This window comes from Hirundo rustica, chromosome 4 (genome assembly GCF_015227805.2).
Source record: "Hirundo rustica isolate bHirRus1 chromosome 4, bHirRus1.pri.v3, whole genome shotgun sequence".
Lineage (NCBI taxonomy): Eukaryota > Metazoa > Chordata > Aves > Passeriformes > Hirundinidae > Hirundo > Hirundo rustica.
In genome coordinates, this window is record NC_053453.1 from 69,066,366 (window position 1) to 69,086,575 (window position 20,210).

General features: G+C 40.6%; 1 protein-coding gene across 2 annotated transcripts in view; it reads right to left on the reverse strand.

The window, feature by feature from the left end:
• FBLN1 (fibulin 1) overlaps positions 1-20,210 on the reverse strand; it is a 72,886-nt gene that overhangs the window by 17,616 nt on the left and 35,060 nt on the right. The window contains exons 7-15 of one of the 2 annotated variants that reach the window (XM_040061929.2): positions 20,032-20,169; positions 18,775-18,912; positions 17,232-17,375; positions 16,276-16,404; positions 15,650-15,775; positions 14,682-14,801; positions 13,833-13,964; positions 13,168-13,291; positions 1,251-1,393 (exon numbers count right to left, since the gene is read on the reverse strand). In XM_040061929.2, the coding sequence (XP_039917863.1) occupies positions 1,251-1,393; positions 13,168-13,291; positions 13,833-13,964; positions 14,682-14,801; positions 15,650-15,775; positions 16,276-16,404; positions 17,232-17,375; positions 18,775-18,912; positions 20,032-20,169 (1,194 nt within the window). Of the gene's footprint in view, positions 1-1,250; positions 1,394-5,786; positions 6,230-13,167; positions 13,292-13,832; positions 13,965-14,681; positions 14,802-15,649; positions 15,776-16,275; positions 16,405-17,231; positions 17,376-18,774; positions 18,913-20,031; positions 20,170-20,210 lie in introns of those variants that run through there. The other variant, XM_040061930.2, reaches the window with a different exon arrangement.

A 20,210-nucleotide genomic window follows, 5' to 3' on the forward strand; every position in this document is an offset into this window, starting at 1 on the left:
TGCACTGAATTACAGTTTACATCTTCTGGGCTCCAGCAGCAATCTCAGATCACTAGGTCTCATCTCTTTTTATTAAAACACGAGGATGGACTAATGAGGTTTGAGAAGCATCCTGGGCCAAATCCTTAGCTCTGCTGCCAGTACACCTGGTGAAGTTGAAGGGGTGTGTATGGGAGCAGAAGTGGCCATGGGGCATTCCTCCATTCCCTCTGAAGCAAGGCCAGCCAAGGCCTGACAGAACCTACAGGAGCTCTACATCAGTGGTTAAATTGTTCCTGTCCGGGCAAGGACTGGGATGTCTTCTTCCCCACTCCTGCCTGGTGCGGAGGGAAAGAATCAGCTTCGGCTTTCATTTAGGACAACTTTCTGAAACAGCAAGGCTGAAACTTTGGGTACATCAGAAATGGGGATTTAGGGCCTTTAGAAATGCCTCCAAAATAACCTTTCTTACCTCCATACCCTTTCCTCTGTCTGTGCCACTCAGTAAGGTGCTGAGAGCAGCAGGGCTGCAGACAGTCACCCCACTGATGGTTGCATTGCCAGAAAATCCATACAAATGACAAGGAGCAAAAACTGGCCCTTTATCTGTAAGTTTTCAGGGTTTATCTGAACTAAGAAAGTGAGTGAAAAGTGAGTATGAAACTGCAGGACTTAAAAACTTTAAGGGACATCCACTCAGTCGGGTGTTTTTGAAATTCTGGTCCTAAAAACTTTCTGCCCAATTCTTGTAATTTCTCTGCCTTTAATCTATTAACAAACAACACTTTTTTCCTAGGTCAAAAATCAGCCAGTCATCATATACTCAATAGAATTTATTTTGTGATTAATGTCTGCATGTAAGGTTTTTATTCTTGGAACAAGTCACCTGTCAGTAGCAAACAACTGGTCATAGACAGATGAGAGAAATATATTTAGTGCCTTGTTCCTACAGCAAAACCTGCAAACAAGGGAAGAAAAAATGTCACGGGGCATATGGCTATTGTGTGAGTAAATGCGGTGCAGGGGAGTTCAGAGTCAATATTTCCTTAGAGTGGGAAGCAGTATGAGTTAGAGCTCAGAATGATTTTCTTCCCTCCATAAAATTAAAACTCCTGGATATTGAAGGTTTTAATTAAATGAATAGTAAACTATAATTTGGAGCTATGCAAACATTTACTGCGCTGGTAGCAAGTTTGGCTTTAGGCAAGGATTTCTGCTGGAGGTTTTATATGCTGTAGCCTATTAAATGGAACAAGGAACAAACCACTTACCTTCAGGTCTTGTAAATTCTCTGAACGTGGGCAGTGAAATGACAGTGTGGGAAATTGTGTGGACTGGATCCAGCAGGCAGCTGACATCATTTGGTCGACAAGACTTAATGCAACGGATGGTGTCTGTCTTTTCTAGCCTGACACTAAGAGAAACCAAAAAGAGATTCATATATAGACTGAATATTAAATACTTTGTGTTTTGCAATCTAGGGAGCTAGAAACTCTAGTTGATATAAATATTGACTCTTCATCTCAAAAAACTTAGACAAATGCAGATCATCAGAACTTTGGACCCCTGAAGAACTTGGTTTGGCTCAGAGTTGCAGTCAAAACCCCCTCAAACCCAGTCCTTCAAGCCAGGCATGTGAAAACAGGGAGAACTGCAGTGCCCAAGGAGCCATGTAATGTCCTTTCCAAGGACAAACAGGACCAAACAATGACACCCACACCCTCACCTGGCCTCGTCTCAGCAATTTCAGTGGAGCCACTTTTTCTTGCACAAGCCTTTTTTAGTCAGTCATATAAAGCAGACAGAATTGCTTCTATTTTAGAAACCTGGCATAAATATGTAAAGGGCCAACTTTCACGATTTTTGGTGTAGCAAGGGACAGAAGAACCTCTTTTAAGTCTTATTTTTATACCCTCCCTTTCCACCTGAAAGAACCTGAGAAAACAGAGAGGAATAGAAACTAAGGGAGGAAAAAAACTTAACCACATTATTTAAAACCCCAAAGATTGAATTCTGAGTTTGGGGAAATGGTAAAGGTCATTTCATATTCCATCTCAACCAGCTGCTCATTCGGCCTTGAAAGTCTATTAAAAGTTAAATGACTTCTCACCCTCGTCCACTAGAGTGAATTTAAAGTCACTTACAGTTCAAGAACTTCACACAATGCCCACTCTGTGCTCATGAGAGATGAAAGGGCTGTGCTGGGACTTAAAATGTGACTAAGCCCCACAAATGATCTCAACTTTGACCTGCCCATTTCTACATATTTCTCAGTGGAAAAAGAAAATGCTGCAGTGTTGGGGGTGGGGGGTAGGGGGGGGGGGGGAATAAAATATTAAAACTGAGAAAAATTTACTGAGTTAAAGAGAAAAAAAAAAAAAAAAAAAAAGGGAAGATTTCATTTGTTAGGTGCCTCTAAATAAAATGATTCTTGCTCTTTTCAAAATGTGTTATCCCAGTCTACACCCACAAACCATCTTTTTCATATGTTCAAAGTGACTTTATGGCTCTTTTTATAATCAATATACCAGTAACTTCTTATTACATCTTCTCACCTCTGCTCATCCAAAAAAATTAAGCTAAACATGCTGATACTGTATGAGGTTAAGTAAGGGGAAAACACGAATCAACATCAAGGAACTCATGCTTCAACGGATATGAGCTGGCACAGTCCACAGGAAGGCAACAGAGCTGAGTTAATAAACACCAGCTGAGCCTGGTATTCACACCCTGCACTTGGTGCTTTGAGACTGGCCAGGAGATACAGGCCAGAAGAGACTTTTTACTTCCCACCATTATCTGTGTACAAAACCTTGTCGTTTCCTAGGCACCTAGCTCATAAACAGTAGCTTGCATAACTTATTTTGGGACACTATTACTGGTGAAGTACTGTTAGAACACATAGAGCATCCTAAATAACCACAGCTGTATTTAGATAATAGAATTTGTATGCAAAAAGCATTGTGGTGGGAGTGTCTCAGGCATTCAGTAGTAGTCTCCTTTTGCTTTTTCCTGGGAATAAAATGTTTCAGCTGAAACAAAAGGCAAATACAAATATTTCTGAAATGCTTAGCCAATAAAGCCATAATTTTGCATAAGATGGAGTCCTAACTAAGACTTACATTCATGATTCTCACCTATGGAGCAAACCCTTCTGACATAACTTTGGTACAGATCAGAGGATCTCAATGGTCACAAGTGATTTGTGTTAGTTCTCATTTAAACTGAGTTTCTAGATCCATCCTGTTCATGTGTGACAGGTAGATGTCTGTGTCATCTCTATTTCTTTGCACCTTTTGTCTCTCCTCTTACAAATTCCACTAACTTGGTTTTTATTTGCATGCTCTGTCCACACTGCTGAACTGGAATTCGTTCTTTCCTTATACTCACTCTCTGATCTCCTTTCATTTGCTATCCCTGCTGATTGCCTCATGCCAGCATATCCAAAGTGCAGTTGATAACACTTTGTTCTCTCTTTGTTCCATCTTTTGGACATCTCGTAACTGGAGTAACTTCTTTGGCAATTAACATCTATTTCAAATTCTGATATTTGCTATTAAAAATATGCTCTATTCTCATAATACTTTATAATTTTATCCTTACACATTATCTTTGCATTTCATCTTCTGGTTAGCTGATGTTTTCCTTTTTGCTCATGTTCTCCTACAGTGGGGACTGTGACTGGCAAAAGCTTCTTCCTCAGCACTGAGAAATTTTTTTATTTGTACCTTTCCTTCAAGTTTTCTGCCACTAGCACAAATTAGAGCTTTGAGGTTGTCTTCCCTCTGTGCATTTAAAGAGAAGGAAGTTAAGAAACAGCTCAGCTGCTCTGATTATTTCCTGAGTATAATTTTTTCATTCTTCTAGGGTCCTGGTACGATTCTTTTTCATATTATCTGTTAGATTTAGTCAGGAAGCTCATTGGACCAGGAGCTGTGATTTAATTTTCATTTGGAAAATATAAATAGCACTCTGTAATTACATACATGCTTCTGAAAGTCCCAGTGACACTGCAGCATTCAAGCATCTAACACAGGGGAACATGAGCTTTGTGCTCCTGAATTCCTTACTAAATACAATTAATGTGGCAGCATTTTACAACACTGAGGGCCAAGTTCTCAAACTCTTTTTTTTTCCTGCCAAAAAAAAAATATAATAATGTCTGCAAAAATGAAGTTTATTTTTGAATACTTATCCTACTTCATTATGGCCTCATAAGGAACTGGTAGCCAGAGGGCATTTACATATAAGCATCTTCTGTGGTAGTGATAAACCCCATTAGCTGAAGTAGCACGAGCTTGTGCTCTCAGTATTTAAACCTGGGACTCTATCCCCACTGGCAACTCCTGGCAGCTTTCTAAGGATGTGTCAACAGGCTTATTAAACACTGGCATTCCTCATGAGACTGACACTCCTGTCAGCCAGCTGGGATGAACTTTGCCTTGGGGAGCATGGAATACTTTGGCAGGGTGCTGTGATCATGCACCAATCCAGGCTTTGGCTGATGATGAGCCTGAGAGCCTGCAGCTTCCAGCTTACGGAGTAATTCCTTGTGCTCAGGTGATTAAGGCTCATGATCTGGGTTTAGAAGGTTCCCAGTTTCTACCCTTGTACCCTGACTGTGCTGTCAGCACTTAGATAGTGAGGTATTTTTTCTATGGGTGCATTCATATGGATTACTCCCTGTTCTTCTATGGAATGACTGTTCTGCCTGTGTAATGAGCAGCAGAGAGAACAGAGCCCACGGAAGTGTAGAACATTCATTTTTGGCTAATATCTTTGGGACTGAGCTTTTAATATTTATCAACACAAGGACTATGTGTAATAAAGAAATATTCTTCCAGCTCAGAAAACAAAAGAATTCCAAAGAAATTCCAGTTGTATTGTCTACATTGTTCTTGACGGCCTAAAAGTAAATGAAGAAAGTCCAAGTAAAGGAAGAAAGATTTAGATATTGGAATTCTGACTGACTTTTCAGGGCACTTATGGTTTGGTGTGATGGTGGTTGTGTATAAAGTCTTTACTGGTCAAAATTTATCAGCCTTAATATCAAAGCTGAAGAGACAAAAATGTTATGAGACAAATCAAATATCTTTTTCAAATGTCCCTGTAGATAGGAACGTTTCAGGATATAACTTGTGAAACAGAAAGGAGCTCTCTGCTATTAGCTGAATGCTGTTATGAAGTTGATTGCTGTTCTACTGTCATTAGTTTTTCCATTCAGCAAAAAATCCACAGAAAGATGAAGTATCTCTCAAATAAATGTTCTTTAGAGGAGATTAGCTTTTGTAACATCCTTAGAAGCTAGAACTAGGATCTGTACTTGGTGGAAAACCAGCATTAGCTCAGAGGATACAAGAGAGCAAAAATAAATAGGACAGCTTGAGAATCTGGCTGCACATTTTTGTACTGACCCATGTGCTGGGGCACCTCAGGGATCCTCAGGGTCCAAGTTATGCCCTTTTAACAGATTTTTCAGAAAATGCACACTATTTGCCACATAATCGATGTAATTTTCTAAAGATGTCTCAGTTGAGACAGTTCAAAATATGTACCTATTTCCTTTGGAAGATTTAAACCTAAACATATGTAACTGTGTATGATCAGATGACTCCCCTACTGTGTGAAATAAATGAATATCTTTCAGACCTCAGTATGTTCAGGTAATGAATTCTTAGACACCAGCTTCTGCTTTGTATTATGATGCAGAGTACACAGAAGAATCTCCATGAATTAAGATGCTCAGTTATAGGGTAAAGTGGAAAACTCTAACGATGATGGCGAATAAAATGCAAGTGCAGCATGCAACAGATGAACTAAAACTTTATTAAAATTGGGGGGAAAAAGCTACTCTTAGAAGAGAAAGAGTAGCCCATGATGACTGTAAGTTAGGGATCAAAGCTGTGCAGAAACAAAGATAAAAAGTTTGGCAATAAATGTGTTGACAGTTCCATGGCGGGAAAGTCGCATTTGAATTGTCAGAAGAAGGTCTCTGGGCTCTGTGATTTGACGCTGCATGACCACAAGGCCACTGTGGTTGTTCACTTTTTTTGTGGTGAAAAACCCCTCCTGGTTCCCGCTGATGATGGACAGCTGAATTCTATCCCCAGGGACAGCATTGGAAGGACCCATGCGGAAAATGTCGGTGGGTACTTGAATGTTGGTAGGAAAAGAGAGGTGATAGTAGGTTATTCTCAGAGGCAGACTCTGGCACTCCTTATTTTCATTACAAGGCAAGCGCTCACAGCGACTGCAAGAAAAGTGAGAACACAAGACAAGAGGAAGATTAGCGCACATTTAGCGAGTGGGAGGGAGAGCAAGGGCAGTGGGGGTGGGAAGAGACAGGCTGACTTGCATCCTGTATCCATTCTTCAGCCTGGCACCTCACTCATATTGCAAAGGGATGTGAATTCAATAAGGATGAACTTGCCTGCAGTTGGAGCTTTGGGAGAAGTGTTGCCCTTGCTCTGCATGCACAGATGGATCAAGTCTGGCACCTCAGCGGGGGTGAGAGTTTATTTTCATCTACGTCAGCCAAGCTCTCCTAGGGAGAATGCTGGCACTTTTTTCCCCTCCAAGTTTTATTCTTTTGCTGGTTCGACATATGTTCAGTAAAGAAAGAGACTCTAAGTGGTTAGGGAGTTGTCTGTGTCTTACTTGGGATGTCTGGCTGTATTTTAAGACTGAGGGAAGTATTCTGAGAACCATGAATGTCCAAGGAGTTGGTATCTGAAGACGAACCTTTTTCTCCTGATGTGGCACAGTATCTCTCTGTGCAATCAGAACCAACCAGAGTCAGTCTAACACCCATCTAGGCAAGCCCTGAAAACAAGGTCCAATGGCCTGATGTCTCAAGCATGTGTCCTACACATTCAGTGCCCCTTTACATAGCCCTAAGTCATGGGAATGATTCTGGTGAGAGAGAAATTTTCCCTCTGTTCTTTCATTCTGTTAGCACTGTGTCACAGTGAAAAATCCGAGCACTAGCATGAGATCACCCATTCAGGCTGGCAGGGAACAACAAACCTCTACATTAGCAGTCACTATCTTCATGTATTCTGTTCCAGAGAGAAGTGAACTTTGTCCAGAAAATATGGCAGACAGCTATGGGCATCCATGTCCCTGCTGTTTAAGAGTGTGACAGTTTACTAGTACATTAATGAAGATCTGACGTGTCATGATACCTGGTGGGTTTGAGAAGTCTGTAAAGGATTGCATACTGGATAAGTTTGTATGCACTTCAGATTAAAGATATGACCAAATCGCCACATAGGTATCCAAACATCCTTTCAGGTAGGTGTGTGGAAGCAAAGGTAGACAACAGTGATCTCAGCTGGATGATGACTTTGCAAAATTTCATCATGATCGGGTTGAGCATTTAGCTCCAAACTTGCCTCATGCAAAACTATAAACCAATTTAATTATGTGCAAGAGTCTCTCCACTCCAATCAGTATTTGGTCCACAGGTTGAAGGTTTGGAACCTAAACAATTTCTTTCTTTACCAAGAAATGCTCCAGCATAAAAGCATGGTTTATTTCTTACCTCCTCAAGTAAATCTGAGTGTCCATTTCATTCCTTTATTTTGACATCAGTTTGAGCTCCTTATCGGCAGTATCTGCTACCCACAGAACTGTGGTTCATAAGCAAGCCCCACTTTGCTGCCAACGCACGGTGATCTGAATTCCAGGAACTTCTCATTATATGCAAAACCAGCACTTTCAAGAAGACTAATTAAAAGTACCCTCAGTTCTTCAATTAATGTGTTGCATGTTTTCTTTTAATACTACTTGCAAACATAAGTGGTTCTTTGAAGCAATTCTTTGAAGATTTGAATGCATTCTTAATTTTATTCATGTGTTTAAAGATCATGCACAAGTCCTCACAGGATGGCCAGTTAATTAGGTGTGGATACTCTTGAAGTATTTTCAGGTATGGAGAGCTCTGCATTCTTTTCTGAAACGTCATTAATAACTCCACTAAGGAGAATGACTTGGTGTTGTTGAAATCATAAGGCTACTTGGTTTTGCTGAAATCATGGAGCAAGTTGAGACAGTTAATTCCTTAGCTGGAAATGTTTTCTTCAAGTACAACTTCTTAGAAGCATGTACAGGCTTATGACCACTTACACTCTCATAAAGGTGCTCTCCCTTATTATTTTATAAAAGTGAAATACATTTTTAAATTATGGCCAGAATTTTTTAAGACAACAAAAACCCAAAGCTTCCAGCTTTCGAAGACTTGAAAAAGGACATTATGTTGATTCAGAAAGTTATTTGTGAAGATAGATGTGCCTGCAGCTAGGAGCTAAAATTATTCAAAATTCATCATCTTTTATCTCATGCTGTGGTGGTATACACTGCACACTGCACTGTAGGTTCAGTTAATGTGCAGTAATTGTTCCATCAAATAACCACAAAGGAGAGATAGCGAATATTGCTGCTGTCAAGAACCAGAGTTCATCCTGGGGTCACACACCACAAAGGCAAGAAGCAAGGAGCATTTCAACCCCAGTGTACTCTTGAGACCTTCAGTGGGCAGCAGGAAATCACATGGTGGGGGAATGCAACAGGCTGCTGCCAATGAGGGAGCAGCCCAAGCCCTGGGTGCTCCCGGCTTGTGGCTCCTTGGGACAGGTGAGCTGCCTGCAGAGCTCCTGTGTCCTCCCACCAGGCTCTGAGCCACGGGACAGAGCCCAGGGGCCCGGCAGGAGAGGGGAGTGCTGAGAAGGCAGAAAGAAAACCAGCCCAGAGCCCGGGGGCAGTTGTCTATGTCTATGCAAAACTCTGAAATCAGGTGCATGGGCTACGAAAGTAAGTGTATACTGCTGCTAAATGACTATTCCTGAATTTGAACACAGTTATTTTAGCTCACTTTCTACTCTGTTCTCTTCTGTTTATTTATGTGGCTGAAATATTGGTTTCAAAGAACTACCCCCAGTTTGAATTTCATGTACTGATAAATGAAAACTACCAAAACTAGAGGGATTCCATTTGTAGATACTAAATACAACATTTTGTAACAGAAAAACGAGGAGAAAAATATTTTGTGCCTTTCCTCACGTTAATTTCTGAGTCAGGTTTTCACTTCACTGTGCTCAAAGTGGTATGCAACAATTCCTCATGTACTGAAGGAAAACGAACTTTTTATTTGCAAGATTTATGGCTTTATGATTTACTTCCTACAGAGAAACCAACTCAACATGCTGAACAACTAACCAAGTTTTACTTATGAACTGTACCCTTGCTATACATTCCATGCTGTAGATTTCCAGAGCTGTAACAGTCTTCCAGGCTTCCTAGGGTATATTCCACTGTGTTGTGGTTTAGGGTAAATTATTCCTTCCACTGATAGTCCTCATCCAAATTTGGAATAGAATCATAGGATCATTAAGGATGGAAAATACCTCCAAGACCACTGAGTCCAGCCTGTGCACAAGCCCCACATTGTCACCCAGACCAGAGCACTCAGTGCCATGTCCAGTCATTCCTTGGACACCTCCAGGAATGGGGACTCCACCACCTCCCTGGGCAGTCCCTGCCAGTGCCTGACAACCATTTCAGTGAAGAAATTCCTCCTGATGACCTTTTGTCCAGTCACTAGTTCCCTGGAATCAATCACCCTTGACCATAAGGTCCTGACCCCTTATGTGGGAGCTGGCTCAGACAGTCTGGGGAGTTAGACCTGCATGTCTCAGACTGCTTTGGAGAGCAATAAGAAGCTCAGGACCACTAAATCAGATGTGAATTCTTTGTTGCTGGAAGAAAAAGACCTCACTACTGATAGGAAGAATTAAATTGCAGTGAGGCAGATAGCCAAACACAAAGACAGATCGCTACTGAAGCTTTGAAATCCTTATCATTCAAGGACTAGAAGCAAAAGTTAAATAAAGAACTCTCAGAAAGATTCCAGGTACATATGAGCCTATTTTGGCGTAGAAGAGTGGATTAAGTTTACCCAGCAAGGTCTTAATTTCCTAAGATTTATGAAAAAAAAAAGAAGACTGAATGCAATTTTACAAGGTTTGTAATTTCAAAAGTTTCAGAGGATTTTTCGTAAGGATGACAAGAAGCACAAAAGCAATTTCCTAGCAAATTTCAGATTTCTGCTCCATTCCATGACAGCAAACTGTTAATATAAATTTACAAAAAAATCAGCAAAATGTCTTTTAAACACACACACCAGCGTGTTCCTCTCTACACTTGTTCTTGGAAATGGGTGAACTGCCCTGGCTGAAATTTGCTAAAACTTGAGCCTGAGTCAGACACCTGGCATGTAAAATTTCATCCATTGGTTACATTTTGGCAAAATTTTAAGGTGTTAAAAACACATCCTAATAATGATAAGCACCAGGCAACCTTAATAATATGCAGACATGTCTAGAAAATACAAATAGTTCCCCACTTGGCTCAATGCAGCACATGTCTAACGTGTTGCCATAAATGCTTCTTTATCTTTTATACTATTTTTCTTGGCTTAAATATTACAAATGTTAGAGTTCAATGCCATATAAAGAGAAGTTAATTGTTATGCAATTTAAAAACAAAAACGGTTTGGCAAGGCAGTGCAGCAAGTTAAGTTCTATTATGAGGAGCAGCAGATCTTATCTATCCTGGGAAAAATACCAAGCCTACAGACTGATCAATGAAAAACAAAAAGCAGAATTTAAGTAAAAGAGATAAGGCCTTCAATAAAATTGTTACTTTTTAGATCAGGCCAGGCATTTTTCTGTCTTTGGGGAAGATAACACAAACTGTTTCCTCCTGGAGCTCATAGTATCTAAAAATCAACCTGAGGTTTCAGCCCCTAGCCGGGGATGATACTGCAATTATTTCACCTGATGGCAATCACCACTGCAACAGCCACCATGCAAAAACCTCTGCTTTACTGGTATTGGGTAAAGAAACTTCTGGATCACTGAGTGCTCTTGCCTATACATAAGGATTTTAAGGAAAAATAAGGATAAAGAAGCTTGGATTTACTAGACTGAGGCCTATTAAATTATAGCTATTCCAAAGAAAATAATGGGGTAAAAAAAATTCCTGTGGTGCCAGCTTGATGGGAATGGAAAAATATGTTGTCTTTCTTATGATGTGCCAAGTTGGGGAAACTGGAATGTGTTTTAAATAAAAAGGAGATAAAAAATGGTATCTGTACTAGATGTGATAAGAAGCCAACTACTTTGATTTTAGAGCCTGGGTGAAAAAGCAATTTAATGTCATTATCATGCAGAAGGTAACAAAGGTATGCTGGCTGCCAGCCTTGCTGGGGTATATATGCAAAACTGATACAGTCAAGAAGATGTAAAGTAGTTTGGATGTAAAAAGGGTGCTAAAGAGCTGTCTTATAAAACTGCTCCCCAGTGAGCACCAGGCAATCCCACCTATAAACCTTGATTCCAGCACATTTGTATAACATTTGATCCTGGCTAAGTACGAGAGCACCTGCAGAACCCACTGCACTTGGTCAGTGGTAACAATGAACCCACGCTCTCTTTGCTTTATGCAAACATGTTTTCAACAATACATTTAGTAACTATCTGTAGCTGCTGAGAGGAGGAAAACCTAATAAATCCAACAAGATAATAACTCAAGGAATTAAAATAATTAGAATTTCACTGAACAGCTGCAGGATTTGTGCCTGACTCAGCCTAATTATAGCCTGAGCACATCAGAAGGATCTCACCCTATGAATAGGTCTGAGTTAGGCAGAGAAAGCCATTATAGAGCCCAACAACCCAGACACAGAAAAACAATTCAGACATTCTACTGCTTTCCCAAAAGATCCCATATAGCTCAAATAGCCAGTGAAGTCAAATACAGATAAGAGAGAAAATTAAATGGAATGTGTGTACAATTTGTATTTTATAAATTGAACTCTGTAATACAGGAATGTAGCAGAGCAGAAATCTGCTAATTCTGCAGAGTGGCCCATTGCACATGGTACTTTTCTAAAAATTATGATACCAATGAGCCCACAGTCTTACAAATAAAGAGAACATCTGCATCATGAGGCACTACATGGTCACTGATGTGACAAATACAATTTAAAATTTAATTCCTATTACCCTTCCCAGAACACAAGCATATTTTATAAGTAACTGGGTTTACACCAACTTCCTCTCCAGCATTCTGATCAAATACATCTGCTCTGCCACTTATATGACATTTCAAAGACTGAGGCTTAAATGCAAACTAACTAATCCCCACAAAATCCCTGAGATGAAGATCAGTGTTGGCTTCATTCCACAGAGGAGGCACAGGGTACTCAGGTCTGCCTGACAGATGGTGGCCATACCAACACTGACTGGGAAAAGCAATAGTGGGCTGATAACAAACGTGATTTGTCAGCTTTCCTCCCTGGCTGGTGGAGCACACACTTACCTGAGTACGGGGCACATGGGGGGGACCATGAAGCAGCCTTTGGAAGAATTGCTGGAGTACAAGGTGGCCAGAAAGCCACAGGGCAGGAGGCAAAGCATCACCTTCGCCAGCCAAAAACTCCAGCTACGCAACTGAGAGTTTGCAACAACTTCTCTCTGCTGGCACTGTTTGATGGGCATAAAAGAGCTGCCAGCTGCCCCTTCTCCCAGAGCTGTCTCCTATTTTCTACACCAGAATGCACAGATATGGCCTTGGGCAAACTGGTCTAGTAGGACATGTCCCTGCACATGGCAGAGAGGGTTAGACTAGATGATTTTTAAGGTCCACCCTAACCCCTTAATATTCTATGATTCAATTAAATGGTACCAAAAATAAGACATTTTTGCAATGCTTTGCAACAGTACAGGTGAGAGTTCAGAGGGGGAGCTAAAAAGAACCCTTTGGCTGAAGAGTGAAAGTAAGGAAAGATTATGTGTGATTCTGAAATGAAAGCCAAGGATTTCAAAGCCAAATGTAGCCCTCCAATCAGGCTGCCTGCAAGGGAGCCAGACAAAGAGTACCTACTTATGGCTCTGGGGATCATTATGGTGCAAACCACTGACACATGTCATTTTTTAAGGGAGTATCTTTTTCTTAGAAAGAGGAGCATGAGAAAGAAACCAGACCTGTATGTGCAAAATATAGAGTAGGCCTGCCAACACAATACATATTTTTTAGAAACTGCTCTGTGCTCAGTCAGCAGTGGCATGGCATTAAGGAGATCATGCCACCAAAAACCTGTTTGACCTTGAAAAAGGAGGTACTTACGTATCTCCTGACTTGCGGTAGTTCTCAGGACATTCCAAAGACAGGCAGCGAAAGCCGCCCTGGATGTTGAAGCAGGTCTCATTGAAAGAGCAGTTGTGGCTTTCTGCAACACACTCATCGATATCTGCCAAATGGGAACAGGGGAGTGGATTACACATGTGCTTTTCCTCTCCTTGCAGCTGCCAATGGCAGTATCCTATTAGATACTACACAACATGGGGTGCCATTAAGCATTACTACAGGACTGCAATGGGAGGGCAGAAGAGCAAAAGAGGACACTAACCCCACCAACCAGCAAGAGGAAGAAAAGGAAGAGCAGCAGTGCCACTAAGTGGACAAGATCTAAATATCTGCTGACATTCGTTACAGCAGGATATTTCTTTTTAATGGCTAAACTAACTCATAGCACTTCACCATTGGAATTTTCATTGTAAGAATTTTTTATAATTATTTAATAATGGTTTAAAAAGTAGTCTCTACTGCATTAGTTTGTAACTGAAATTTCCTATGTATTTATTATAAAAGACAGATTTCTTCAGATGTCTAGCCGATATGTACCATGTTACTATACTGTTGTAGGAAAGGCATTTTTAAAATCCAAAAACTGCTAGAACTTGTCAGAATTCCACAATCCAGTGAGGTCTCCCTGCAGTTATTAAACCCACCTTGGCAGTTGCGTGCATTGGGTGCCAGCCTGTACCCAGTGGAGGGACAAGTACATTGAAAGCTCCCAGGAATATTAATGCATCGAAAGGAACAGATATGTCCTCCAGTGGGCAAGGCACATTCATCAATATCTGCAAGAAAAAACCACCACTAATTTAGTATGAGTTCATGGCATTCAACCCAATGCAGTACAGTGCTCCTCCTATGAGCTTCAAACACGATTTGATGATTCTAATTTCTGGGCAATGAAGAAGATCATCAGATAGGTGTGGCTCTAGCCAACAACATCAAAATAGCAAAGATTTTCAGGAATAAATGGAACTCTGAAGAAAATGCAAAGATATACGAGAGCCCAAGACACAGAGCAATGGATGAAAGCAAGCACTTTACAGTGACATCTATTGTAGTGCTTTATAAAAGGGAGGGAGAGGAATAGTTTTACCCCTGTTTTCACAAAAAGGAAATCAAAATTAGGTGTTCTGCCCAAGGCCACACTGTTTAATAAGTCTTGGAGACCTAAGTCCAAGGTCAGGATCTTGACCATGAGATCACACCCACATCCTCCTTGTATGAGAACACATTAGTTCAGAGCCAGCCACAAAAAGAGGATATATACAATACTACCTAGTAATACCATATATTAAATGTATAACATATAAATATGCTCATATCACCACTTGCTGAAAACTAGGAATTCTGGACCTTCATTAAATACAGTTTCACAAGAAAATGCCGCAGAGATTCAAATGTTAAAATTAAAAAATTACATGGAATTGCTGATGTTTGTTACAGCAACAATAAGAAGTGGCCACCCACCCTCTCTCTCCCTGCAGCACCACAGAGCTCACCTTCACACGAGATGCCATCGATGTCACTGAGCTGGAACCCACGGCGGCAATAGCACTGGTAGGAGCCATACACATTGGCACACTCTTGGCTGCAGGGGTTGCTCTCACACTCATTCAGATCTGAAATGCAAAGTTATACACCTGAACCCCAAGTTTCTTTCAATATTCATCACTCCTAATAGTGGAATAAGACAAAGTTTTGGAATGTAATTTTTTTTTTTTTAATTAAAAAAGGATGGCACATGTCACTGAGTAACCTGGAAATAGAGGGCTCTGAGTGTATTACTCTTAACAGGGTCTGGAAGTATAGGTTAATTTGCACTGTGCTATCATTTCCTACTGTACTTCAAGGTGTGAGACTGGGAGGGAATCTTTAGGTCAACATTTACATTTTTGTGTCTGGATATCAGCAAGGTTGGTTTTGAAGGTTTTGAACCTGATTGAGTTAAACCACCCTTCAAAGTGCAGCAAATGTAGACCCATATACCTCTACATCACAGAATCACAGAACCATTCAGGTTGGAAAACACCTCCAAGACCATTGAGTCAAACCTGTGACCAAGCCCCAGCTTGTCACCCAGGCCAGAGCAGTGCCACATCCAGGCATTCCTTGGACACCTTCAGGAGGGGGACTCCACCACATCCCTGGGAAGTCCCTTCCAATGCCTGATTGCCCTTTCAGGGAAGAAATTCTTCCTGATGTCCAACCTGAACCCTCCCTGGCATGGCTTGAGGCTGTGTCGTGTCCTGTCAAATGATCCAATCTAAGGCTGATATATTCAAGCTGTGGGCTATAGTGGCCTTGACTTAGAACAGCAGCATTCATGTAATCAAGAGATTGCACTGTGATGATTTCTCATGGCATGAGAAATTATCACAGTGCAGTCCTGGCAGGCTAAAATAACAAACAGCTGAAAGAGCAACAAGCTGTTTCTCACACTCCATAACCAAAGCATTGACAGCTGTACCTTCACAGGATCTGCCATCAGCTGAAAGTTTGAAGCCCATGGTACAAGTGCAGTAGTAGGAACCAGGAGTATTCTCACACTTGTGAGCACAGAGGCGGCCTGGGTAGCGTCTGCATTCATTGATATCTGCAATGACAAACACACAGAGAGGTCTGGGGATTGCCTGGCTCACTGTGGTACCAGTCTGGACAAGAATGTGGTTATAAAAGTTTGATTGTTATTTTCCAGCTTTAAGTTTCGTACTAAAGAGAGAAGAAGTCCTCAAAATGCTCATTTAGAAGCACCTCAGAGTATAATTGGATTAGATCTATACAGAAGAAATGGCTTTGATCTTCTAAAGGAATTTTTTGCTGTAGGTGCTTATAAAAATATCGTGTAAAACAATTACACAGACTCTCACAACCTTACCTTTTAACAGGATAGCAGATAACATGTTGACAATACTAATACAGCTTCCTTTGAAGTATCAGCTGTTCCTTAATACGGTTTTAGAGTCAGCCAAATAATACAGCAGTCATTTTTACATTCTGAAGACAGAGGGTATGCAGAGAGCAGTAACATTCCTAACACAGGATCATTTTGTGAGTGCCATGGCTGCACATGTTTAGGTTGATGGTGCAACTTACCAATACACGTTCTACTGATGACATCAAAAGTATAGCCAGCTTTGCACTCACAGCGGTAATTGCCTGGGGCATTGATACAAACGTGTCCTTCTCCACAGGGCTGGTTAGAGGATGAGCACTCATCCACATCTAAAACAAAAAGGGATTTTAAGTACACTTCTGACTACGCAAGTTGAGAGGAGAGCAACATGCTAACATATATATATATATTTTTATTTTTTTTTGTCCTAATATATATATATTTTTTTTGTCCCCTGGTGGTTATAAAGTGCTTTGAAACAGAAAACAAGATGTTATCATGCTCTCACCTTTTACAAGATCAGAGTCCAAATCTTAGCTCTAAGGTGTCTTAATGTTGATGGACTTGGGAGAAAAGTGATGAAGTAATCAGGCAATCTTTGGAGGAATTCAGGTGCAAAATTGTTTTATTATGCATACTCAGTATTTGTGGAGCAGATCTTAATCTAGTCTAAGATGTTTGAGATCCAGAGTCATCAGTAGTGCTTTGATAAGCCACTCACAGAAATTGAAAACACATACAAAAATGCCTCTCTTTGCAAAAACCACCTGAGTTAAAAGCCAGCCAAAGGCATCTATGTCCTTTGGTGTTACTTGAATGGCTTCTGCGGGGCACTAAGTTGACCTTGTGTTACCTTTCTGTACTAAGGAGATTTGAGACCACATAGCATTGTTCCATTGACACAGACACAGGCAGTGCCATTTATGGGGGCTGATAATCATTACTCCTCTTTTCAAAACATAGGGTTTCATGAGTTTTAAGGACAGAGTTTAAGTGTCATTCTTCACTTGCGGAACTGCCATGAGGGAAAGACCAGGATCAACAATTGACTGTGGGAATGATAAAAACCTGGGCAAAGTGCAAGAAACCGGTAAACACAAATTATATACGTGATTTATTTTCTTAGAACTGCTTTTTCTTCCCAACTGCCACTCACCAACACATCTTGTTCCATCTTCATTGAGATGGTAACCTCGGCCACAGCTGGGTGAGATTCGCTGGCAGGTAAAGGAGCCATCAGTGTTAATACAGATCTGTCCAGCTGGGCATGGCATGTTGGTACTCAGGCACTCATTGATATCTACAAGAACACAAGTCAGTGTAACTCTTTCCAGACTCAAGACATTTCAGGTAAGATGCTCTCATTATGTAGCCCTTCAGAGAAAAGTTCTGCCTGTGGGAGAAGACAACTACTCATGACATTTAGCTTCACTGATACAATGCTCCCTGAGTGAAGAACAAGGAGGTAAAAAAGCCATAAATACCACTGAAAACAGTGGAAATTTGGCATAGGACTTGTATTTGTTTCAAAGCCTTTAAAAGTCTCTCCTAAACATGCAAAGAGCTAATCAATTCAGTTCACTAGCTTAACCAGTTCTCCCTCACTCTGTGAGTTCTGATTGAGCTCATAGCTTCCACATGATCAGAGTCACAGATCCAACAACAAAATCCCCTCAACTCCAGACAGAGCAGGATTTGATTTCCAGTGTGTAAAGTTAGGCTGTGAAACTGCCTAAATATTTTGAGCAAGTGCATTTTAGAGGCCATAACTATTGCTGCTGTAAATTGCTGTGGCTCTACTGATGTCCATGACAGCAAATTAATCAAAACCTGGCACTACCTGTGGCAGGCGTGCGCCTTCAAATGGCTTGCTGTGCACAGGCACTGGCCCCCCTCATTTTAAAGGCTGCAGTTTTGTTTTCAGTCTGTTTTCAGTGTCAGATTTCAACACTACAGGAGAACAAGGGGTTGATAATGAATGCAACTTGGCAGCTGCTGCTGCTGCTCGGCCAGTTCCACAAGTCCAAGACTTGCTACGCCAATGGGGGAATTAAAAGTTGAGTTGAGACTTGAAAATAATACTCAAGGGAATAACTGATAGATTTGTAGGTCACATTTGACAAATCCATATAGAGTCTGCTGGAAACCGCTTATATGATTGTTATAATTCTGGGTTTGGGGAGTCTTGGAAACAAGGCATTGGCCTGATTGTTATCAGTCTTTAAAGTAAAACTCTCCGCAGTATTTTATAGCTGTCTCATCTTTCTCATACACAGTAAGATTCTTGATGGGCTGTAACAGATCTATGGGACCTATGTGTCCATAAAATCAAGCAGGCTAATATCAAAGGGTGTTGCAGAGAATGTCAGCTTTCTATAGAAAGCTTTGGCTAAAACCTTTTGGATAGAGTTTGATAAAATATATCACCATTTTTTTACAAATTTTGTTTCAGATAAAACACCCAAAGACTTAAGCAGCTAACCACCTTAGGTAACGCAATCTCACTAAAAAGAGTGACCTAATATGTAAGTCCTTTATTTAAGTGGCTTTCATCTGTCACTCTTACCTGTGGGATCAAGGAAAGAGCAATGCATACACAGATGAAGAATAGCTTGAGAAGCTCAAAACCCACCCAGCAAAACTACAACTTTTCTCCCAGGCAACACTTGAGTGCTCCCCAAGATAAGAACGTGCCTTACCAATACAGTTGCCTAGTGCATCTTGTATAAACCCACTCATGCACTGTAGCTTGGGTCGGCAACGGAAAGATCCTGGAGTATTCTGACAGATAAAATCGGGGGGGCAGTTATGAGTACCAGTCTCACATTCGTCAATATCTGGTACATCACAAAAAAAAATTGTTAGCAGGAATTCGACAGTTTTTTTTCATTACATTTAAAACATAAGACATAATTAAAATCATCACATAGATTACTCCTCAGCATACCTTCCTGGAATTCTGTGATCCAGGATAAATCTGACTTATGACCTCAAAAAAGGTCTCAGTAAAACCAGGTAGGTTAAGATTTTTTAATGATTTCATTATTAATATTATATATAGGGGTGTGTCCATTCATATTATGCTTTACAAGTTTAGTTCTCACAACTAAATGATTCAAAACTATTATAAAGTACCTAAAGCATCACATTCAGCACTGCTCAGCCTTGATTCAGCAGTATGCTTAGCTTTGAAGTCAGGAAGATTTAATTACCCAAGTGCAATTTTAATTTTAACTTTAGATCCCAGCAGATATTGTTCATTTCTTTCATAAGTGAATTAATTGGCCTTGATTCCCATCCATATTAAGGATTGCAATATCCCGGCATTTTCATGCTTTAAAATGCACATAAATATGACTTCTGCTTACTTTAATATTCTACTCCAGTTCAAAACAAGACAATAAATATTTGTGAATAAATTATTGTTCATGTAAAGCAGATAAAGGAGACAATGGCAAATGAGGCTTCACTCATGAATGCAGTCCTGTCCGCATAAAGCAACTAAAATTTAATGTTTGCCACTTGGCAATGGGATGAAATCTCCTAAAGCTATCAAAATACAGAAACTCTCCAGTAATAAGGTACCTCAGCTTTCTCATTCATGCACTTGGCAACAACAGTAGCCTTAGAGTTTTGTGGGACTTAAAAAAGTGAGTGTGGAGACCATTTGAAGTTTAGGTTAAGACTGAGCTGGATTTTGTAATCACTTGTTTTAGTCCCCAGATGAACTCCTAACATGCAACACAAACTGCCAGAGTGAAATACAGTCGTCTCTCCTGGAAGACTTTGCAGCAGCCCCCAGCTGCATGATCTGGTTATTTGCAAGGTGACAGGTGGAAAAACTGCTGTCCTTGAAGTGTGCGTGTATTTACCAAAAGCCAAAGAGCATGGCATGATGATGTGCTTAGTTTTGAACTTGAGCCTGGAGGATTCTAGTTTCTCTGCACAGGACATACCTTTGCAACGACTGTCATCTGTTAGTTCATAACCAGTTCCGCAGCTCGTGTCCCGCTGGCAGCGGAAGGATCCCAGTGTATTGACACAGGTTTGTCCAATCCCACAGTTGTGTGTCCCAGTGATACATTCGTTAATATCTACAATATGCAAAATTATTTAAAAAGAGATAAGAGAGAGT